Raw genomic sequence first — 25,337 nt, forward strand, 5'->3', positions numbered from 1 at the left:
GCTGCGCCCGCAGAGCCAAGATGGCGGCTTGGAAAGTGGTCTATCTCGGACAGCGGCGGACAAGCCCGGATGCCGAGGGAGGGAGGGAGCCGCTGCAAGATGGCGGAGGCTGCAGGAGGTGAAGCTGATCGTCAGCCGGAGCTGCGCGGCGGGGCGCTGGACATCAGCTCGCCGCGCTTCGACCCGTACCTGGCGCTGTACAGCCCGCAGCCGCCGCCGCTGCCCTTCCCCAGCGTCCGCACCTTCAACAACGTGGCCGAGTACGAGTCGTTCCTGACGCGGCGGCCGGGCTCCGGCTCCCGCCCCCGGGGTCAGGGCCGGGCCTCGGCTAAAGCCCGCAGTCGCCGCGGCGCAGCGGCCGCCCCCGACCCCGAGCGCATCGAGCGCCTCAAAAAGCTGATGGTGGCCGAGGCGAGCGACGACGAGAAGCCGCGGCCCCGGCGCAGGGACCGCGCCCCCAAAAACGTGATGACCAGGATGGCCCGTGAGTACAGGCGGCCGGGCAGCGGCGGGGGGTGAGACAGAGAGAGAGAGTAACTGGGTCAACACCTCCAACTAAACCTACCTGAGCTCACGGTCGCTAAACACTTTCAACTCCCCCTCCCATTCCCACACTGACCTTCCTGTCCCGGCCCTCCTCCACTGTCAGAGTGGGTCCCAGAGCAAATTGGAGGAACATTACAACGCCTAAATCATATTTCACTTGGCCAATTTACACCCCAGCGGATAGACTCAAATTGCTGGAGTAACTCAATGGGACAGGCAGTATCTCTGGATAGAAGGAATGGCTGACGTTTCAGCTCAAAACCCTTCTTAGTTTCTTGGTCCTCCAAAATATTCCAAATTGGAATTTAAACTGGAGGTGGTGGAGGGAGGACTTAAGCCAGAAAGGGTTTTTGGGAAGAAAGACCTGCCTTCAATTTAGTTGCATCTGGTTGGGTAACTATGGTAGGGTGAAGATTATTCCATGCTTTATTTGTGTGGTGGAAGAACGAATTGCTGTACACATCTGTCTTTGTAGCTGGAATCTCAAATCTTCAGACTTGCACCCCAGCGGTATGAATATTGACCTCTAACTTCAAGTAAACCATACTTTCTCTCCACCCCCTCCTCCTTCCTAGTTCTCCGACCAGTCTGATTGTTCCCCTGATTACATTTTATCTCTGCTTCATTGTCACCTTCTAGCTAACATTGATTTATTCTATTTTTTCCTTGAGCCCCATCTCTTTTGGTCTCGTTTTCACACCTTACACTTCCTTATCTTTGTGTCTCCCTCTCCCCTGACTCTCAGTCTAAAGAAGGGTCTCGACCCGAAACATCATCCATTCCTTCTATCCAGAGATGCTGCCTGTCCTGCTGAGTTACTCCAGCATTTTGTGTTTATCAACAGGTTAGCACATCATCAGAAAGCACAGGGATGGTACCTTCCCCTGCATAGGGTTCAACATCTAATTAAAGTGTAGATAGACACAAAATGTTAGAGTAACTCAGCAGGTCAGGCAGCATCTGGAGAGAATGAATGGTTGAGACCAAAGATCCTATGGCGGAGCAAGATAGACCACTCCTGCTAAATGCAATGGGCTGACGTGTAGTACGCAACGGAACGTGAGCCTTTTTTTCATCCATTTCCATAATCCGACCCGACTCGCAGTGTAATCAACGTTGCGGGGGAACAGTTTGTGTTAATAAATTAAAATTCTGAAAATGAGGAGAAGATTTTTACCAAATAACTTTTATTTTTACGAGGATGTTTCCGTAACCGGCTTCCGTCTCCGCATTAGTTATCATTGCTCCGCTATGGGATCTTTGGTGCGGAGACGGAAGCCGGTGACGGAAATGGGGCCTAAAATTACCCATGAATCTGCCCATGACCGTACTACGTCTTTTTCGTCGAGTGATCTATCTTGCTCCGCTATAGGATCTTTGGTCGAGATCCTTCTTCAGACTGAAAGTCAGAGGAGAGGGAAACTAGAGATGTGGATGGGTAAGGTGTGAAAACAACAGATCAACATGATGATAAGGAAATGTAGAATGGTTCATTGTTAACTGAGGGGAAGGTGTCAACCAGGCATACCATCAGTAAAATTAATCAGGAGGACCGTGAAACTAGTTGGAGAACTAGGGTGAGGAATGGAAAGCAAGGGTGGTTACTAGGTCATTTAAAACTGAAATGAACAAATCCTTCACTCTCTGGGTGCTAAATCTTTGGAAATCTCAATGCCAAAGGCTGTGGAGATTCAGTCACTGATAGTGTCCAAGAAATCAATGGATTTCTGGACATTTCAGGAATCAAGAGATGGGAACAAGGCAAGCAAATTATTACAAGGTGCATAATTCACACTCTTATTGAATAGCTGAGTAGGCTTGGCCAAATGACCTATTCCCACAATTTCTTCCATCACAGCCACCTCACAGTTAAGAAATCACAACCTGAGATGTATATCACTTTGAAATGTAGTCACTTACATAATATGGGAGAAGTGGCAGCCAAAAATTACAGAGGAGGTAACAAATGTTGCAACATTTTAAGAGAATGTTATTGGCGTAGGCAGTACTACTATAAAGTGCGTTTCCATAAAGCAAATTTATAATAATGTTAGTGATGAATTAGGGACCAGTATCGACCTTTTAGGGCCTAATTGATTATAACGCTATTTAGATCAGACACTAGAGGACCATTAAAAAATTACGTTGGAAACTGACAAGCAGAAAAATACATGTGTAGGAAGGAATATGTGGGAAGAAACTGCGGATTACTCCAGCATTTTGTGTCTTATCTTCTAAGCAGAAAAATAAAGCAGTTTTTTTAGGGGGAGTGTTCCCACATAAACTACCTGCAGTAAACACGCCATTGACACTTCGGAACACAGTCTGTCAGTTTCACCGCAGGCAGCCGTTCACATAGTCAAGTAATTGGTACCATTGACACGCGTGCAACTATACTTTATTGACCAATGTAACATATAGAAGTTGGTATTTTTAATTTTCACTTCAATAAAATTAAACTTATTCCCACTGAAAACACCTCTACTTTTGAAAACCCTGTGGGAAATGTAACTTTATTATTGCAAGTCTGAAACACTCTAGTCCCTAACCTCCTTACCCCATTGACACAATAGTTTTAACATACAACGTTTCTTAGGGATACAACTATTGCGTGATAGCAGTCCTACCTGTATTGGGCTATAATTGTCATATGCATTGAGAAGCAGTGAAAAAACATTGCAATCAAGGCAAAATGTACCATACATTTGTTAATGTAGAAGACAAATGAATTAATGCAAAATATAATGTTCTTCCTGTGAAAGAGCAGATAAAAAAGGGCTGCAATTGGAAGATGGAAATTCATTTTTAGCATAAAAGAGGAACGCTCCAGTGTGTTAATAGCGAGGATGAATCTTTTCTTGAATCTGGGGGTGCTTGCATTCAAATGACTATCTTCTGTCTGGCAGGAGAGAAGAGAGAATGAGCAGGGGTGTGTGTGCAGTTTGGTTATATTGGCTGCTTTCCCAAGGCAGCGTGAACAGTTGATGGAGAGGAGATTAGATGGACTAAACTCTATTCATGATGCTCTGCAATTTATTTTGTCTTGAACATAGCAAGTCGGGATGCATCTGATAGCTTTCTCTGGTGCATCTAGAAATTTGTGAGACATTGGGGACATGCCCAATTTCCTTAGACTTCTAGTCTACTAAGGTGTTGGTGTGCTTTCTTAGTTTAGTTTAAAGATACAGTGTGGAGACTACTGAGTCCACGCCGACCAGCGATCATCCGTATACTAGTTCTATCCTATATGCTGGGGACAATTTACAGGGACCAATTAACCTACAAACCTGCATGTTTTTAGAATGTGGGACGAAAACTGAGCACCTGGAGAAAACCCATGCAGTCACAGTGAGAACTTACAAACTCCGTCCAGACCGCACCCATAGCCAGGATTGAACCCAGGTTTCTGACGCAATTACCACTTTGCCACTCTGGCTGTTGTATCATAATGGTTAGACCAGGACAAATTATTAGTGATATTTACACTTTGAAATTTGAGGCTCTCGACCATCTCCACTTCAGTCCCATTAATATTCAATTGAAATTGAAATTGTTCTTTATTGTCATTATAACATGTAAACATGTACAACAAAATTAAAAATGCCAACCAGTCAGTGCACCATTCACACATTATCTAAAAGCTAACGATACGTAAAAGAGAAATATCTGAAATAAACAACTAAAATAAATAACATGAAAAAACCAAGCATAAACACACAACCATACATTCTTCTGTCGATTGCACAATCCCTTTGGTATGTAGCGCACCTGCGCTCATTTGGTGGCTATATTAAGTGTAGTTATTGCTGTGGGATAAAAACTGTTTTTGAGTCTGTTTGTCCTTGTCCTCATTGATCTGTACCGTCTACCTGACGGCAACAGTTCAAACAGGGAGTGTCCGGGGTGGGAAATGTCCTTTATAATGTTCTGGGATTTCTTGAGACAGTGGGAACTGTGTAGGTCCTCCAAGGTGAGGAGAGGGCAGCCGACAATCTTCTGGGCGTTGTCAATAGCCCTCTGGAGCGCTTTCCTCTTAGCCGCTGTGCAGCTGGTGTACCACGCGCATACACAGTATGTTAGGATGCTCTCTATGGAGCAGCGATAAAAGGACAGCAGCAGTCTCTGGGTGATGTTGTTCTTCCTGAGCACCCTCAGGAAGTGCAGTCTCTGCTGGACCTTTTTCAGCAGCGCAGAGGTGTTCACGCTCCATGTCAGGTCCACTATCAAATTGATAGTTCCTTCATATTATGGACATTGAGAAAGAGTTTGTGGAAGGCAAATCGGTGGAAGAAGGGTGCTTAGAAACATAGAAATTAGGTGCAGGAGTAGGCCATTCGGCCCTTCGAGCCTGCACCGCCATTCAATATGATCATGGCTGATCATCCAACTCAGTATCCCGTACCTGCCTTCTCTCCATACCCTCTGATCCCCTTAGCCACAAGGGCCACATCTAACTCCCTCTTAAATATAGCCAATGAACTGGCCTCGCTACCCTCTGTGGCAGAGAGTTCCAGAGATTCACCACTCTCTGTGTGAAAAAAGTTCTTCTCATCTCGGTTTTAAAGGATTTCCCCCTTATCCTTAAGCTGTGACCCCTTGTCCTGGACTTCCCCAACATCGGGAGCAATCTTCCTGCATCTAGCCTGTCCAACCCCTTAAGAATTTTATAAGTTTCTATAAGATCCCCTCTCAATCTCCTAAATTCTAGAGAGTAAAAACCAAGTCTATCCAGTCTTTCTTCATAAGACAGTCCTGACATCCCAGGAATCAGTCTGGTGAACCTTCTCTGCACTCCCTCTAGGGCAATAATGTCCTTTCTCAGATTTGGAGACCAAAACTGTACGCAATACTCCAGGTGTGGTCTCACCAAGACCCTGTACAACTGCAGTAGAACCTCCCTGCTCCTATACTCAAATCCTTTTGCTATGAAAGCTAACATACCATTCGCTTTCTTCACTGCCTGCTGCACCTGCATGCCTACTTTCAATGACTGGTGTACCATGAATGTCCCCGGTAAGCTGAAGCCAGGGTTGATATAATAATAAACTGTAGATTAAGTCATCTGGTTGATTGGTGAGGGTGAGAAGAAAAGGAGAGAACACAAACAAAGGTAAATGCAATACATTCAAAGAATTCCCTGCCCTCTGGTTTAAGAAATTTATTTTCATCTCTGGCTTTATTTTGAGCTATGAACGCTAGCTCTAGATACATAAACTAGGAAGGATTTCAATATTTTTGTGCAATGTGGAAGTAGAGTTGAGAGCATGGTGAGATACATGTTGAAAGAAAATCTTGCTTCCAGCATCACACTAACATGAACTCCGATAACACACAAAAACATAGATCATGTGCAAATTTCACAGTAGAAAAGAAAAAGACGAGTGCGAAACATAATTAGAAAATAAGTCAATGTGGTGCATATGTGTTGCATAGAGAGATACAAGGAACTGCAGATGCTGGCTTACAAAAAACTCAAAGTGCTGGAGTAATTAAACGGGTCAGGCAACATCCCTGGAGAAATGTCACCTAACCATATTCTCCAGAGATGTAGGGAAGTGACTTCCTGACCCTGGTGGTGCGGGACTTCATGTTTCAGTATCTCCTGATAGATGTGGGGGGGATGTTTGACAAACGTTGCATGCAGCCGTGGGATTTGTGCCCTGCAGAGTAATGCTTCTCCGTAAAGACTATAGAACATTTATAATTGCAATGATAATCTGCTGTCCATTTTATCATTTTGTTGTAGTGTACCTATAATGAGATGATAAGAAACCCACATTTTTATCAAGTACAGTTTTTAATAAAGTTGTCATTCCGCACAGAGCTGATATATGGCTATCAAACTAACACAATATAATAATACAGGCAATTGCTTTTCAGATATAATATACCACTTCTGAACTTGCATGACCCTTAGTGAGAATGGGACCATTGGGAAATAAGTATTTATATAAAACTTCCAAAGATTATTTTGAATTCACTGAGTACGCTTAACAGTTTAATACCTGTTGGCAAATTTGACTGAATACATTGCACTGCTCTTGGTAGTAGTTCTACAGCATTGTTTATCCTTTTAACATTGCAATGCATTTCGCACTATTTTCATTTGCCATGACTTTCAAATCCATATTTGTGGAATGCTTTGTTATGTATCGGGCCTCTGGGTGTAGTCTTCCCACCAGCTTCCAGATCATCAGAGAGGCTCAGGCTGGTTTGTGGGCTTTACTGCACAAGATCAGGGATACGTGATCTGATATAATCCCAGTAGTAATCTTAATGATTACTGATTAATGTTCCTATCCCAAACCAATAGACAGACATGGGGAAATCCACCAACCTATTATGTATCATGAGTAGGATAGCCTTGGGCCACAGAAAGATTGATCTGTAGGAGACGGTGCTGAGTAACATGGTGCCATGACATTAACCACTCTCTCAATGTCACAAGATGAAGGAGCTGGTTATTGACCAGCAAGCGCTCCAGTCAGCATCAATGCCGAAGGGGAGGTGTTTGAGAGCTTCAAGTCCATAGACATAAATATCACCATCAATTTGTACTGGACCAACACATTGAAGCTATCGGCCAAGAAAGCGCAGCAATGCCTCTACTTCCTCAAAAGACTACGAAAGTTAGGCATGTCTCCAACTTACGAACTTCTACAGGTGCATCATTGACAGCATCCTATCGGAATGCATCACAACTTGGTTTGGCAACAACTCTGTCCTCTGCCCAAGTCCACAAGAAATTGAAGAGTTCTGGATGTAGCCCAATCTGTGTCACCAGCTGCGCCCCACCCCCTGCCCCATCGACTCCACCTACACTCCGTTATTCCTTAGGAAAGCAGACAACATAATAAAGGACCATTTCCACCTGAGCCAATCCCTCTTCTCCCCTTTCCAGTCAGACAGAAGGTACAAAAGCTTGAAAGCACATGGCAGCAGATTCAGGAGCAGGTTCTTCCCTGGTGTTATCAGACTACTGAACAGTCCTGTCATGAGTTAAGACGGTAGTTCTGATCTCCTAACCTATCTCATTGTGGCGCTTGCATTTTTTTTATCTTCACTTATTTCTGTAGCTGTAATATTCTGTATTCTGCTTATTTTTCTCTTTGCACCACCTGTTGTACTGGTGTGTGTGTGTGGCTTGAAAGTGGTGGTGGAAAGTGATTCATTTTGGGAAGTTGAATAAAGGTAGATATTCACAATGAATGATAAGACAAATTGAAAGAATCATGAAGGTGGCAGCACTGCAAGCTGGTCACAGTAGTACAGGTTTATAAAGCCTTGGTGAGGCCTCGTAGAATATTATGTGCAGTTTTGATCCCCGTATGGAAAGAACCTGATTGCTTTGATCCAGAGGGAATTGATCAGGAGGATGCCAGGGATAGCGTGTCTCGGTTATGCAGAATCGATAGTCTAGATTTGCGGGCAGGATGAGGTTAGCACCTGGACGTCTGCAGAAGTATCAGGGACATGACTTGGGTATACAGTAAACCTTTCCCCCATTGTAGAAGTATCTATAACCAGAGGGTCATGGGTTTAGGTTAAGGAGAAGAGTTTGGAGGGGTCATAGCAAGACATTTTATGGTAAGGTTTGTTGGAGTTCAGAATGCATGGCCTGAGGGTGGTGGCAGAGACTATCGTGACGTGCAACTATGTCGATACTCTTGAATCGGCGCAGTGACAGCTGTGGATCAAGTGTGAATCGAGTTATTGAAGGTGGAATCTTGATGGCCAGTGTGGACAACATTGTCTGCACTCGATGACAGCTTCATTGATGAGGGAGTTACATCATGAGATAATCAGCTAGGGAAGCCCATAGATTATTTTATTATTAAATCGTTGAAAACTTTAGCGACACGGTGCTGGTTTCCAACGGGCATAGAAGAAGTAGAAAAGGAGTTAAGATTCATTGGGGCTGTGTAAATAACCACTGGTAATTGCTGTAAAGTGGAAGAACACATAAAAGTAGAATGTAAGAAAAAATGGCCATGGCCCTTTTAATATTCATACATTTTTTTGCTAATCTGAAGAGATTATTTGTCAAATGTAACATATCTGAAGCAGGTATGTTGACTGGAGCAATAAATATTTCATGGACCCAACTTAAAGGACAGGGCATATCAGATGTAGTAATGTGCAGGAAGGAACTGCAAATGCTGGTTTAAACCGAAGATAGACACAAAAAGCTGGAGTAACTCAGCAGGTCAGACAGCATCCTTGGAGAAAGGCAATGGCTGACAGTTCAGGTTGATACCTGACTTGAGTCTGGGGGTGATTTTTAGGCAGGTGCCACATTAGTTGCATGTGGCAATGTTCCTGAAAGATCAGTTTTATACATAACTTGGGTACATGGTATTCTGTCACTTCATTGAGGCTTGCAGATGACACAAAGATGGGTAGCAAAAGCAATCTAGATGGAAATATTAAACTGTGAAGAGGTTTTAATAGATTGAGTGAATGGATATTATTGTGGCAAGTGAGTTTCAACAGAAGCAAATATTACCATGGTGAATAGAACAGTCTGAAGAAGGGTCTTGATCCAAAACACCACCCATTCCTTCTCTCCAGAGATGCTGCCGGACCCGCTGAGTTACTCCAGCATTTTGTGTCTATCTTTGGTGTAAACCAGCATCTACAGTTCCTCCCTACACAGAACAGTAACACAGCAGGTTTTAAGCACCCCCAAGAGCCATACCCTCTGCTCTAGTTCTAAGGTGGTTGCCTGCACCAACGTGGAATGTGCAGGAGGTGCTTGGCAAGTTGTATGGATTGTCTGGGAAATTCTGAACTCCTTTTTCTGTTTCTCTGTCTTCCTCGTGCTCCCTTCAAAGATATTGGGAATGTTCTGTGCTCTCCAAGGTGCTCCTCCCAGACTCAAGTCTATGTTTCATTTCCCAAGGTGAATCAAAGAACATCGTTGAAGTGTTTTCTCGATTCTCCTAGTAGCTCCTTGCAGTGATGGAAGTCAGAGTGGTGTTCCTGTTTCTGGAGTCTGATGTCAGGCTGGATGAAGTGTCCTGCCCACTGGAGCTGGTTGAGTGTGATGGCAGCCCTGATGCCAGGACATTGGCCTGGGAGAGCATGCTGATGTTGGTTCATTTTTCCAGCTAGTGCATTTGCAGAATCTTACTGAAGCACACAGTTGATGCAAAGCTAGAAGCAGTGGATGATCAGAGCCTTGGAGGTTGAGAAGAGTGCTAGATGGATGGTGTTGTGGATGACGAGTGATACATATGTGTGTAGAGCATTAAAATCTCATGGACAGATAGAAAAATTACATCTATTGGTGGTTGACCTTTTCCAGCTGTGTTACAATCTTCAGTCCACAAATTTAAGCTGCAGTAATGCAAGAGTCTGGAGCATTGAGTGGATTTTGGACCACATCTTGGGTACGGTGTATTGGCCTTGGAGGGAGTCTAGTATATGTTTGCATTTGATGGGGAAAATTATAGGCAGATTATGTTGTTTAAGGGGTGGTTTGATTTATGTTTGAGATACTAAGGGAAATCAATAAGGTAGATTGAAGGTGATTGTTTCTGCTTGTTACAGAGAGTTGGGGCTAGGCTGGGGTCCTGGGCTAAAAAGTTAAATATTTCTGGAGTAAGCTTAGAACGCAATTTGCTGTTGGGCAGCAGAAATTTGAAACATTTCAGCAAATGACAATAGTTTAGTTTATTGTCACATATACTACGGTACAGTGAGAAGCTTTTGTTGCGTGCTATCCAGTCAGCGGAATAGCACGCAACAAATTTTTTTCACTGTACCTCGATACACATGACAATAAACTAAAAGTCTAGGCAGTTAATTTGGGATTGAAAGATTTTATAAACCAACGTTAGGAAATTATAAGGGCTGGTTAAAGGGGGTTGGTTCGCATTTACCAAACCCCCTTGGTGGAACAGGTTTGAATGGCTTCATAATCATTCTTATCTCTGTGTGTGTGTGTGTGTGTGTGCGCACACGAGCGCATGCAGGAGAAATGGACTTTGGATGAGGATAAGATTAAGATAAATTCTCGCCACCTGACCAGGTCAGTGATGGTCATTTCAGTAAGTGGGGCAGCTCTGGCAACTTCAGGGGGGAAGGTGAAGCAGATGAACTGAGAGGAACACTAACCAATGCAGGGCTTTGCCAATGCAGGGCCTGAAAGTGGATGCACCTGTGTGTGATGGAATTGGATCGAGTGTGTGAGTGGGAGATGTCTCGATCTCAACGCCCTGATCTTTGCTTTTTGTTCCCCTGTAGGAGCAGCTCGCCTCCTCCAGCCAGGAGCGCGTTATGGTGTAGGCCATGGACATCTCCATGACCGGCTTCAGGGCTGCTTCGATATTGGTCTACAAAAGGTACGCATGCGGCAGGGCGGCCGAGATAGCATCTTCGCTTTAGTAACTTATTTATCCGATCTCCTTAACCTTTTATTGTTACTTTAGTAAACTAATTCTACATCACAGATCATCTTTGTGTTTGGCTGTGTCACCTTGACTCACTTGATAGCCTTACTAAAAGAGGTTAATTTGTCAATTATCTCAGCTGTTTGTGGGGTCTTCTTCAGAAGAAGAGACCAATTAGCTGTTGGATTTGCCTGCAGAACAGTGGTGGTTACACTTTGAAAATGAGTGGCTGTGCTTCACTTTCGGTTATTTCCAAAGATTAGATGCTATGTGAATGCAACTTCTGATTTTGAAATACTTTAGTCTTTGTCTTCCCTCCTCCCCAGCTTGAAGAATCTAGAATCACAGAGTGATGCAGCACAGAAACAGGTCCTTCAGGCTGAGTCCGTGCTTCTATCAACCACTCATTTACTCTAATCCTACATTAATCCCATATTTATTCTCCCCACTCTTTCATCAACTCCCCCAGATTCTTCCATTTGCCCCTTTTAGGGGTAACGTACAGCACAGGGTCAATTAATGTACCAACCACACATCTTTAGGATGTGTTTAAGAAGGAACTGCAGATGCTGGAAAATCGAAGGTACATAAAAAAGCTGGAGAAACTCAGCGGGTGCAGCAGCATCTATGGAGCGAAGGAAATAGGCAACATTTCGGGCCGAAACCCTTCTTCAGACTGATCGGGGGTGGGGGGGGCGGGGACAAGAAAGGAAAAAGGTGGAGGAGCCCGAAGGCTGGGGGATGGGAGGAGACAGCAGGGGGACTGAGGAAGGGGAGGAGATAGCAAGGACTAACAAAATTGGGAGAGTTGTTAGTTTTGTTTTGTTAGTCCTTGCTATCTCCTCCCCTTCCTCAGTCCCCCTGCTGTCTCCTCCCATCCCCCAGCCTTCGGGCTCCTCCTCCTTTTTCCTTTCTTGTCCCCGCCCCCCCCTACCCCCGATCAGTCTGAAGAAGGGTTTCGGCCCGAAACGTTGCCTATTTCCTTCGCTCCATAGATGCTGCTGCACCCGCTGAGTTTCTCCAGCTTCTTTAGGGTGTGGGTGGATACGGGACTCTCCGAGGAAACCCACGTGGTCACAAGAGAACATGCAAACTCGGTCAGGATTGAACGCATGTTTCTAGTCCTGTCACACAACAGCTCACCCAACTGTGCCACTGTCATCCTAGTTTTCATTTAGTATCCATATTCTCATTAGAAAAGAAACTAATTCTATCCAGCATAGTAGTGCTGTGACTTGCAGCTCTAGCAAAGCGGATTTAAACGTGACCTTGGGGTCTGTCTGTGTGGAATTTGCCCTTTCTCCCTGTGACCACATGGGTTTTTTTCCGGGTGCACTGGTTCTCACCCACATCCTCAATGCCTTTTGCATCGGCTTGATGGAGTGAGTGGTGGTAAAATCAAGCGGGCGAGGGAATAGCCACAGGGAAATACTAAGAGCTGGCATCAACTCAATGGGCTGAACGACATCCCTCGATATTGTTTAGAAATGTGAGGAAACATTTGTTATGGGTGATAGACACAAAGAAGTTGGAGTAACTCAGCAGATCAGGCAGCATCTCTCAAGAAAAGGAATAGGTGACGTTTCGGGTCGAGACCCTTCTTCAGACATATCCAGGGGAGAGGGAAACGAGAGATATGAAATGGTACTTAGAATGAATGAATGAAAGGTGTGCAAAAGGACAAATCAAAGGAAACAACAATGATCAAGGAAAGGTGGAGCCCACAATGGTTCATTGTTGGCTGTGGGAGTGTTGTAACGAGTGATACAAACAGTGAAACTCAGCAGGATGACACTGAAACTAATGCGATGACTATCGTGGGGGAGGGACGGATAGAGAGGGGATGAAAGGGTTACAAGAAGTTAGATAAATCAATGTTCACACCGCTGGGTTATAAGCTCACAAGTGAAATATGAGGTGCTGTTGCTCTAATTTGCATTTGGCCTCACTGTGACAGTGGAGGAGGCCCAGGACGGAAAGGTCAGTGTGAAAAGGGGAGCCAAAGGGTTTGGCTACCGCGAGATCGTGTAGGCCAAGGCGGACTGAGCGGAGGTGTTCAGCGAAACAATAGCCCAGTCTGTGCTGGTCTCACCCATATGTAGGAGTCCACACCTGGAACAGCAGATACAGTAGATAAGGTTGGAGGAGGTGCAAGTAAACCTCTGCTTCACCTGAAAGGATTGTCGGGGTCCCTGGATAGATTTGAGGAAGGAGGTATAGGGACAGGTGTTGCACTTCCTGCGGTTGCAGGGGAAAGTACACCTGGGTAGGGGGTGGCTTGGGATGAGTTAACCAGGGGGTTGTGGATGGAATGGTCTCTGGAAAGGGGTGGAGATGTGACTAGTGGTGGGATCCCATTGGACGTGACAAAAATGTCGGAGGATTATGTGCTGTCTGCAATGGCAGATGGGGTGTAAGGTGAGGACTAGGGGTCCCTGTTGTGACTTGGGGGAGGGAGAGCAAGAGTGAAACTGTGGGGTACCGAGGAGACCCTAGTGAGGGCCTCATCTACGATAGAAGAGGGGAACCCTTGTTCCCTAAAGAATGAGGACATCTCGAGTGCCCTGGTATGGCACACCTCATCTTAGACGCAGAAGCGGCGTGGTCTTTTCTATCACGAGCTTTGCGCAGTGCAAAAATATTTCTGCCCAAGTAGTCCAGTTCAGACTAGTATATCTGAAAATATATAATAATGGCGAATCTATTTCAGTTTTCCTGCTTTTCCACAGAGCAGCTTGCTCAGAATCTGCTAACTTCAGAGCAAGAATGGTTTTCTAATGAATATTTGCACTTGTGCGGCAGATAGTCAAAATCTGAAATGAGAAATGCTATAATCTGGTGCAAAAGTATTGGAGGAACTCATTGGGTCATACAGCATCTGTGGAGGTAAAGGAGAAATCTGGAACTCTTCCCTTTTTAAAAGATGAAACTTTCAAGAATGAAGGGAGACACAATGCTGGAGTAACTGGGTGAAACAGGCAGCAGCACCTCTGGAGATATAGGAATGGGTGATGTTTCTGGTTGAGACCCTTCTGCGGATGTCTTAACCCAAATCATCACCCATTCCTTCTCTCCAGAGATGCTGTCTGTCCCGCTGAGTTACTCCAGCATTTTGGGTTTATCTTTGGTGTAAACTAGCATCTGTAATTCCTTCCTACACATTCAAGAGTGAGGTGGATAGACTTGGATGTTTGGCAGGTTTAGAAGAGATGAAGTATAGATGGGCCCTGATCCATTTGGACAACAGTAAATGCCAAGAGTTTAGTGACCTTTCCTGTTGATTGTTTTTGCTCTCAGTGGAGGAACATTGTTTTACCTGTAACTTGATCAGTAGAGGTGAAACCAGTCGTGGTTTTGTCATTATTGCAGCTAACTGAAGTCGTGAAGCAAGGGTCACACATGGTTTTTGTGATTTAACAAATGGGACCTTTGTTGGATTCATTGATTATTTTAAACGTGAGAGTAATTTTGCAATGTAGTTGGATGGGTGGGAAAATGAACGTGTATCAATAGTGACCTCCAGTGGGAGAATATGGTGGTGTGTTTTTTTATGTTTGTTTCCCTGTTGCATGCTCTGCTTCGGTTCACACTGTTACTGTTTCATTTTTCCCACAGTTCATGCGGGCAGTCCTCTGGGCGAGCTCTATCGGTGTGTGCAGGACAGAATAAAGATTAGCGTCCACATCCGGACTTTTAAAGGATTGCGGGGAGTCTGCTCAGGATTCGTGGTTGCATTTGACAAGTTCTGGAACATGGTAATGTTTGCTATTTAACCAATCGACTCGTACAATTATTAAATCGAGGCTATCATATTCACAGATGTTTATTTGTTGTGCTTCACCCTATTCTTCCACGTTTACTCCTTCACATATTCCCCAAAACCTTCTGCATACCTCAACCAGCATTGCCAGGCCTTTTCTTTGAGTGTTACAACAGCAGAGCCTGGATGGGCCTGGTTCAATGTCAGTGCAATTTCGGCTCTCCCCTCAATTGTTCATGGGGTGAGGGAGGGGTTAGAGTCATAGTCATAGAGTGAAACAGCGTGGAATCTGGCCCTTTGGCCCAACCGGCCAACATGGTGGCGCCGTCAGCGATGGCAGCCTCGCCAACAGTCTGTCCGTCTTTTTTTGTTATTTTTAGTGTGTTAAAAGTTTGTGTTCATGTTCTTTGGTTTGTTTTTATGTAGGGGGGGAGGGGGGAATATTTTTCAGTCTCTTACCTTGCCGGAGATGTGATTTTTTTTCCCCCCGGATTGTATCTCCAGTCGCTCTGCAGCCTAACATCATGGAGCAGGCGGCCTTGCTCGAGACTGGTTTAGAGCTCCACCACGGGGCTGTGGACTTACCCATCAGAGCCCGTGATCCCTTGCTTGGGATCGACGCTCCAACCTGCGTATTCCAACATCGAAGAGCTCGCAGTCTCGGGTAGAGAGTGATGTCGGGAAGCTTCAAGTCGTAGGAGGTTCGACCAGCCCCGACCCGGGGTCTGATCGCCCGGCGGAGGGAGCTGAGATCCCCCCGATGCGGGAGCTTGATCCCCCGATAACGGGAGAACAAAGAAGGGAAAAAGATTGCTCTTTTTTTTTTGCCTTCCATCACAGTGAGGAATGTGGGGGAGTCGCTGTGGTGGATGTTCATGTTAAAGATATATTTGGGTGTCTTGTTGCTCTTTATTGGTATGACTGTATGGCAAATCAAATTTCTTGTTTGTTGCAAAACATGGCTAATAAATTACTATAAATGATTATGATGTCCCACCTGCCTGTGTTTGGCCCATATCCCTACAAGTTACCACTCGGATTCCTGTTAAATCTTTTCCCCTTTAACGTAAATCTATGTCCTCTGGTCCTCGATTCACCTACTCTAGGCTGGTGAGGCTCGCAGTTCCAGCCCAATCCAAATGATCCCTCAAACAGACAGTAGCTTCAGAGAGCAATCCATGGGCCTCTGGTAACACACTGGCTAGTATTGGGAGTAGCACATTTACATCTCATTAAAGATCAAAGATTTTTATTCCATACTTATTTAAGCACAAGGATTTAAGCTTAAAAAGGGGGCAGAAGAGTGACCTGATAGAGATGTATAAAATTGAAAGGGAGAGAGAGGGTCGATATTAAAATTTTTAGGTGATGATTTCTAAGATGTTGGAGTGATTTTTCTGTTTGATATGTACCCTGAATCTGGCTTTCATGTGGGGCCCAGTAACGCCCTCTCAATTGCGACTCAGATTGGGACATTGCATGGTGAAAATCTCATCCAGTCGTGATGAGTTTTTTTGAACAGTTTATTCAGGACTTGTCACAGTATGCTGGGGGAGCACTTGGACAGAAGACTCAAAGATAATCTGCTGACTCAAAACGTCCAGCAAATTATACTATTCATGTTACAATAGGTACATGTGGATTTAACATTTTTATAATAATTTGCCACTTTTCTTTGTAATCTTTGATCTCATTTTCTCTGTGGAATTTGCCTTTACCAATGTAGGAAGGAACTGCAGATGCTTGTTTACACCAAAGATAAACACAAAATGCTGGGGTAACTCAGCGGGTCAGGCAGCATCTCCGGAGAGAAGGAATGGGTGATCTTTCAGGTCGAGACCCGTCTTCAGGCTTCAGACAGAGTCTGAAGAAGGGTCTCGACCTGAAACGTCACCCATTCCTTCACTCCAGAGATGCTGCCTGACCCGCTGAGTTACCCTAGCATTTTGTGTCTATCTTAGACACTGTCTGACAACTGGGGCTTGATTGTCAAATTTTATTGCAGTGGGCCTGGTTTACAAACATTCTGTTTATCTTTGCTCTGGCAAACTACTGCTTACAATCTAGACATAGAAACATAGAAACATAGAAAGTAGGTACGAGAGTAGACCACCAGGTCCGTCGAGCCCGCACCGCCATTCGCTCATGGCTGAACACTAAACAGACACACTTACCCACAAACAGTAGACACAAGACACAGAACACAAGACACTACCCTCCCCTTTATACCGCTATCACCCCTCTCCACCCCAAGAACCTCGTGATCTCCTGGGGGAGGCAAAAAACCGGATAAAAACCCAGGTCCAATTCGGGAAAAAAATCCGGGAAATTCCTCTCCGACCCCAATCCAGGCGATCGACACTTGTCCAGGAGATCACTCAGGTCTTACTATACTAACCATACCTAGGTCCATATCCCTGCCCTCTCCCCGTAGCCCCTTATCCCCTTGGCAGCTAAAAAAACATCTATTTTAGTCTTAAATATATTTAAAGTTTCTGCTTCCACTGCTCCCTGGGGCAGTGAATTCCATAAATTAACCACCCTCTGGGTGAAGAAGTTCTTCCTCATCTCAGTTTTAAAAGAGCCCCCCCTTATTCTGCAACTATGTCCCCTAGTTCTAGTTTCCCCGATCATTGGGAACATCCTCGGTGCATCCACCCGATCAAGGCCCCTCACGATCTTATATGTTTCAATGAGATCGCCTCTCATTCTTCTAAACTCCAAAGAGTAGAGTTCCAGCCTACTTAACCTTTCCTCATATGTCAATCCCCTCATTGCAGGAATTAATCTTGTAAACCTTCGCTGCACTGCCTCCAGGGCTAGTACATCCTTTCTTAAGTATGGACCCCAGAACTGTACACAGTATTCCAAATGTGGTCTCACTAATACTGTGTACAGCTGCAGCAAGACCTCCGTGTTTTTATACTCAATCCCCCTAGCAATAAAGGCCAAAACTCCATTGGCCTTCCTGATTGCTTGCTGCACCTGCATACTAACTTTTAGTGATTCATGTACTAATACCCCTAGATCCCTTTGCGTTGCATTACAACGCAGCTCCTCCTCATTTAGAAAATAACTTGCCCTATCATTTTTTTTCCCAAAGTGAATGACTTCACATTTATTAGTATTAAATTTCATCTGCCAAGTTGTTGCCCACTCACCTAGCTTATCTATATCCTTTTGCAGACTCTTCCTATCCTCCTCATCCCCTACTTTTCCTCCCATTTTTGTATCGTCCGCAAATTTTGATATATTACACTTGGTTCCCTCCTCCAAATCATTTATATAAATTGTGAACAACTGGGGTCCCAGCACCGACCCTTGCGGAACCCCGCTAGTTACCGGTTGCCATCCCGAGTATGAACCATTTATCCCCACTCTCTGCTTCCTATTTGTTAGCCAATCCTCTACCCATGCTAATATATTACCCCCAATCCCATAATTTTTTATTTTTAGCAATAGTCTCTTATGTGGCACCTTGTCAAAAGCCTTTTGGAAGTCCAAGTATACCACATCCACCGGTTCCCCTTTATCCACCCGGGTTGTTACTTCCTCAAAGAATTCGAGCAGATTCGTTAAACAGGACTTCCCCTTCACAAAACCATGCTGGTTCTGTCCGATGAAGTCATGTTTATCCAAGTGCCCCGTTAGTGTTTCTTTAATAATTGTCTCTAACATTTTACCCACCACCGATGTTAGACTAACCGGTCTATAGTTACCCGCCTTCTGTTTACTTCCTTTTTTAAATATAGGTGTTACATTGGCCATTTTCCAATCCACTGGGACCGTTCCTGCCTCCAGGGAGTTTTGGAAAATTATCACCAATGCATCCACAATCCCCACCGCTATCTCCCTCAAGACCCTTGGATGTAATCCATCAGGCCCAGGGGATTTATCCTCCTTCAGTCTCATTAATTTCCCTAATACCACCTCCTTGGTGATCTTAATAGTATTTAGCTCCTCCATTCCTACCGCCCCCTGTTTATCCAGCGTTGGAATATTTTTTGTGTCTTCTATGGTGAAGACTGATACAAAATACTCGTTTAATGCCTTTGCCATTTCCATGTTCCCCACCAACAACTCTCCAGTCTCACCCTCCAATGGACCAACGTTCACCTTAGCCACCCTTTTTCTTTTTATATAGCTATAAAAACTCTTACTATTAGTTTTTATGTTGTTCGCTAAATTCCTTTCATAGTCTATTTTCCCCGTCTTAATTAATCTCTTAGTTATTTTTTGCTGACCTTTAAATGCTTCCCAATCCTCTACCCTCCCACTATCTCTGGCTACCTTATATGCCCTTGCCTTCAGCCGAATACTATCCTTTATAGTTTTACTGAGCCATGGCTGACTGTTCTTACCCTTACCCCTTTTTTTCTTCATAGGAATAAATTTTTCTTGAAGGTTATACAGTATACCCTTAAACGTACACCACTGCTCATGTACCGTCTTATTCTTGAGTCTGCTATCCCAGTCAACTTTGATCAGCTCAGTCCTCATACCTTCATAATCCCCCTTATTTAGACTAAGCACCCTAGCCTGAGTTTCAACCTGCTCCCCTTCTATTTGAATATGGAATTCGACCATATTGTGGTCACTTGTTCCCAACGAGTCCCTAACTATGACATTTTTAATTAATCCTGCTTCATTACACAGGACCAGATCCAAGATTGCCTCCCCCCTTGTCGGTTCGGTGACATACTGTTCTAGGAACCCGTCTCTAATACATTCTATAAACTCTTCCTCTAGTCTACCCTGCCCAGTTTGGTTTGCCCAATTAATATGAAAATTGAAGTCCCCCATGATTACAGCAGTTCCCTTTTTACATGCGTCAACTATTTGCAGATTTATGTTCTGACTAACAGCGTCACAGCTATTTGGAGGTCTATAAATTACACCCACTAGTGTTTTTTTCCCCTTATTATTCTCTATCTGTACCCAAGCTGTTTCACTATCCTGATCCTTCAACGCAATATCCTTCCTCTCTATTGCCGTTATTCCCTCCCTTATTAAAAGGGCCACCCCTCCTCCCTTTCTTTCCTGTCTATCTTTCCTAATTGTCGAGTACCCCTCTATATTTAACTCCCAGTCCTGATCTCCTTGCAGCCATGTCTCCGTAATGGCCACGATATCATAACTATATATATTTAATTGCACCGTTAATTCATTTATCTTATTACGAATACTCCGTGCATTTAGATAAAGCACTTTCAGATGATTTTTACTACCCTTCCTTTCCGTTTTTGCCCCTTTTACATCTAGAGCTTTATCTTCACACATTCTGTCTCCTGTCACATTTTGACTTTCCGCTTCCCCACTGATACCCTGCTCTATTTCCTCTACCCCTGCCGTTATTACCCCCCTTGATACCTCCCCCCCGCTACTTAGTTTAAAGACCTCTCTACTGCCCTAGTTATATGATTTGCCAGGACCCCAGTCCCAGCACCGTTCAGGTGAAGTCCGTCCTTACAGAACAGATCCCCCCTGTCCCAGTACTGGTGCCAGTGGCCCAAGAAACCAAACCCATTATTCCCACACCAGTCTTTGAGCCACGCATTTAGCTTTTTAATTTTACGTACCCTCGCCGATTTGGCCCGTGGCTCAGGTAGCAATCCGGAGATCAGTACCCTCGAGGTTCTGCTTTTTAATTTATTCCCTAACTGCTCAAACTCCTTCAGCAGATCCTCCTTCCTCGTCCTTCCTATGTCATTGGTCCCCACATGGACCACGACCACTGGATCCTCCCCCTCCCTCTGCAAATTTCTCTCCAGCATCGCAGAGATATCCTTAACCCTAGCACCGGGTAGGCAACACAGCCTTCGGGACATGTTCTGCTGGCCGCAGAGAACCTTATCTACCCCCCGAATAATACTATCCCCTATCACTACGGCATTTCTTCTAACTCCCCCCTCTTGAATGGCCTCCTGATCCACGGTGCTGCAGCCAGGTTGCTCATCCCTCCCACAGCCCCTGATCCCGTCCTTACATTGAGTAAGAGCCTCGGTCATGCTCGTCAGGGACAAGGGCTGTGGCTCCTGCCGCATCTCCTCCTGGTTCCCCCTACCTGCCTCGCTTATGGCCACACCTTCCTTTCCTTGCTCACTGCCTACTGAATTAGTTAAACTGGTCGGTGTGACCATCCCCTGGCACAAAACATCCAGGTAATACTCCCCCTCCCTGATGTACCGCAGCGTATGAAGTTGGGTCTCCAGCTCATCAATGCGGAGCTGGAGTTCCTCTAGCCTCAAACACTTACTGCAGCTGTAGGGATCTTCTACATCAATGGTGTCGACAAATTCCCACATCTCGCAGTATTGGCACATCTCCTGACCGCCCATCTTATATAGGTAATTAACTGGTCCTGTTTAAGAATCCCCTACTGTATTGATACACCCCTTATTTATATAATCCTACCTCCTATAAATGGGAAAGTACTCACCCCAGCCGTAAATTACCTACTGGTTTGGCTGTCTAGTGGTAATTCCGTCCGCTCTTCCTGTCTGGTCCACTGCTCCCTTGCAGACACTTCTGTAATCTGATTACTGACTTTTCTAATGTGACCTGTAAATTACCTTCAGATGGCTTAATTTCCCATTATCCTATTCCAGCTGATTATCGTAATTTGGAGGAACAACTCCTCATATTCTTCTTGGGTTGCGTACAGCCCAACGGTGTGAACATTAAATTGTCCAATTTTAAGTAAAAGCCCTGTGCCATGGTACGAGTTCATTCCAAGAGCTCTCCCGAGTTTGCCCTGATTCGAACTTGTAGATTTACGGTAATGGCCACTCGTCGGTACTCGGGGCTCTCGTGGACATTTTTCAACATGTTGAAAAATCTTCACGAGTCTTCCCGTGCTTACCTGCCGTTAGCGAGTCTTCCCGAGTACCTGCCGTTAGCGTTACGAGCCGCTAGGAGACGTCCCCGCTACATTCATTCTCCGTGCTTACCACGAGTTTGATTTTTTTTAAACTCGGGAGAGCTCTTGGAATGAACTCATACCGTGAGACAGGGCTTTAACTAACCCACAACATCCCCTTCCTCCCCGAACACTTGCTGACCTTGCATCGGGTTCTACTTTTCCATGACACTACACAATTTGCAACTTTTCTATCCCCTTCCTTGTATTATCCCCTTCCTAGCTTAACAATTCTTAACTCTTTAACCTTTGAGCTCTCATCTGTCAACTCTACGTTAATGAGAAGCCAAAGATTTCTTGCATTGATGTGACTGACTGGAACTATGATGCTGGGCTGGTGTAACTGATGCTGGTGTTACGGACTATTACTATGGTTAATGGTGTGTTGGTGTAACTGGCTGTAACCACAATCTGGCACCAACCCACTGCCAAAATAACAGAATGGTGCTGTTTTCACAACTTCGTAAACATATCTTCCACTGTTATTTCAGGCACTTGTTGATGTGGATGAGACCTTCAGGAAACCGATCCTCGGGAAAGCTTTTTACAATGAACCAGTGCTAACTGTTGGCAGGGTAAGCAGTGTGTTTAAAAAAAAAACTTTAAAAAAAACTATCCCCTTTTGCTTAAAGTCTCCACCTTTTCCTTCTCCCCTCATTTTGATCCCTGAACTATCTTCATAGTTTGTGACCCATCTCTAGCATTAAGATTGACCCGGGTACAACTGTTTTTCTCACCTTTGCTACAACTCACTGACTCTTGTCCACTCTCTATCCAATGCTGCTTTTTGTTTATTATTTGGCACTACTAAAAAATCATTTATTGCACGTAAATAGGTTATATAGTCCTCACTGGATCTGTTTTGTTTTTTTAACCCACCTACAGCTTTTTGATCGGTTAAGGCTTCAAGAAGATTCCAAAGGAAAGGAACCCGTTTCCAAGCTCACAGAACAAACGGGCTCGTTACCCAAAAGGCTTGTGGATAGTGGAGCCGGACTGGATGACAGCAAAAGTTTGAGCTGTGCTGCTATGCAAGAAACGGCCGACTCTGCAAACCCGTCTGGAGGTTGTGATCAGTCGGAGAGGAGTTTCAAACAAACTGGCTTGGAGGCTGGATCTTGTGCAAGGGAGAAACAGAAAAGGAAAAGGAGAGGCAGGCCCAAGGTGGATTATCAGCAGGTTTCTCAAAGACATGTGAAACAACTCTTTATCCGAGGTGAAAATATCCTGCTCATCAGTTTGAGGCAGTGATGAATTCAACCAATGGGACTTATAGGGCATTGTATCCAGCAGGCAAGAAGTGGCAAATGTATAGCTTGTTCTTGTAATGCTTCAAGTGCCTGAAATTTGGTTGCTTCCATTAGCAGGAAAAACTGAATTGATGGTGTATTTGAACAGAATTTCTTCCAAATGGATTTGTTAGTGAATCTCTTGTTTCCTACACTGAACTGGTTTGGGATTAGATTACCTCAATGGGAACCCGAATACTGAAACTGATAGTGCAATGCTGGTAGATGCAGAATTTTGATGAAACAAATGCATTTACCTGACCATATTTTTTGATATTTTAATGCCCGAGTTGATAGATTGAAGTGTGTTTGAACAACTTTCCAGTTGTAAATGGAAATGCTCCATAGATGCTGCTGCACCCGCTGAGTTTCTCCAGCATTTTTGTGTACCTTCGATTTTCCAGCATCTGCAGTTCCTTCTTTAACACTTCCAGTTGTAAATGACTTGTTTCAAAGTTTTGAAAAAAAATTGGAACTAATGTTTCTTTATTTCTTGAATTTCTTCAGCACTTTTTTGTCTCTTAGTTTTTCTTTTTAAGATTACTTTTTGAAAGAAGCGCTCTCTTAAAAAAAAGAAAAATACCCAGGTTAGGAATACTGAAATAAAAGGTACAGTTGTCTCACGAAGAAATGTTGCTTTGTGTTGAGTGAATTTCAGATTTTGTTCCACTTACTCGTGGCTCCTCAGCAGATAGCGACGGGGTTCGGTTCCTGAGAATGTTCTTAACCCAAACAGTTAACGAGTGGGAACTGAAGTTGGGTACCTTGTTCCCACACCGCAGGCAGCTCCATGGCAGCTGGTAAACCCATCCTACCGTCCTGCCAAACTCTTGTTCAAATCCACATCAGTTGGATGCTCATTAGCTGGGGGTGACCTGTACAGCACAGAAGGAGGGTATATGGCCTATGACACCTGTACCATCAGTTCCTTTATAGTCATGTTGTTAGCTGGTTTTGTAACCTTTCTGCTCAAAGGCCAGGACACTTGGGTGAAAAAGCTTCACTGAAGAATACAGGCACCAAGGGGATAAGGGTTACATCGTTTATTTAGTCTATCACATGAAGTGTACTGTGGGGAATATCACTAAATTGTTCAAAGGTCAGTTTATTGTCACGTGTGCATTGAAACCTGTTCACAAACATTGTGAATGAGATAACACCATTTACTGCAAAATCAATGATGGGTCTTGAACTTGTGATAGTTCAATTTTAAACATGCACAGACATAGATAGCAAATGAACACACCAAGATGGTCTATTCTTTGTGCTTCTTCTTTAGTTCACCTCCAGCACTTACCCCACAAGACTTGGTTTCCATTGACAGTCAGGCTGCATAAGCCTTCAGCATTTTTGCAGCAGTTAATGACACCATCACTAACTGCCCACTGTGGTAGCAGTGTGGGAAGTGACAATCCCCCTATCCCGGAGTTTCAAATTGTGTTGCATGAATGTGATGTATGCAACTTTGAGGAAGCTGTTTTTAATCTATGTCATATTAATCTATGATCCCCACCAGTTTAGGTTGGGTACCATTTGCTTTTTGGGGATGTGGGCAGTGTTTGTTGTCCATGCACCTTTGTTGCCAATAACTAGGCATTGATGACCCTAAACAGAGCTTGCAAATGCATTCCAGGGCAAGTACCAGTCAACCATTGTGCTGGGAGTCAGGAGTTACATGGGCCACATTGGGCAAGGATGGCAGAACGACTGTAGAGAAGTAGCCATTTATTTTTAAAGACTAACTCGTTAAAAATTCCAGATTAAAAGTTGAATTTCATTTCCACTAAAACCAGGGTGGAATTTAAGATGTGATTGCTTGGATTATAGCCTGGTATCTTAAATACGGCTGCATTAGACGTAGTTGGGCTGGGAAATGTAAAGCAGGAAGAATTGTGGCTACTCACTTTCTGATCTGCAACCTCTTCTAGAAATCCAGAGGCATCATTTGTGGTATCTGCAGCTGAGACTTGGTGATTTGATGTGAATTTTAATGTAAATGTTAAGCAGTCTCAGAGCTTATCTGTGTTCTAAATGGCTTCACTTTAGGACTATGACTAGTTATTGTTTGAGGATAAAAATAGCACATTTTTATTAAACTAATTCATCATTCAGCCTAGATTGTCATATGTTCGCTATTGGCCCAGAAAAGCACTAGCACAAATTGGGGCAACATGCAGATGTCACCACTACAAAAGTTGATTGGTACTGAGATGATTCCTGACCAGTCATTTCACATGTGTGGCGCGCAGAACATGCTGTTTTATGGAGCAGATGCCTGATCAGATCTCCAGCTTCCAGGATGATGGGTTAAAATAAAACCTGCCCAGTTCCCACAAGGAGGGATATGGAAGGTTCATAGCAACATGTTGAGTTCTTGGGCATGGCGTTGAAGTGCACTCCACTCGGCAGCCTCGCAGCAGCTGAAGAGA

At 44.3% G+C, this 25,337-nt stretch overlaps 1 protein-coding gene across 1 annotated transcript; it reads left to right on the top strand.

The window, feature by feature from the left end:
- Window positions 1–25,024, top strand: lsm11 (LSM11, U7 small nuclear RNA associated). Its single transcript, XM_033029977.1, has 4 exons — window positions 1–484; window positions 14,556–14,695; window positions 22,111–22,194; window positions 22,505–25,024. The coding sequence occupies exons 1-4, from the start codon at window positions 70–72 to the stop codon at window positions 22,868–22,870; spliced, it is 1,005 nt and encodes a 334-aa protein (XP_032885868.1). The 5' UTR covers window positions 1–69; the 3' UTR covers window positions 22,871–25,024.
- Window positions 25,025–25,337: the final 313 nt, after the last annotated feature.

The sequence above is a fragment of the Amblyraja radiata genome, chromosome 11 (genome assembly GCF_010909765.2).
Source record: "Amblyraja radiata isolate CabotCenter1 chromosome 11, sAmbRad1.1.pri, whole genome shotgun sequence".
Lineage (NCBI taxonomy): Eukaryota > Metazoa > Chordata > Chondrichthyes > Rajiformes > Rajidae > Amblyraja > Amblyraja radiata.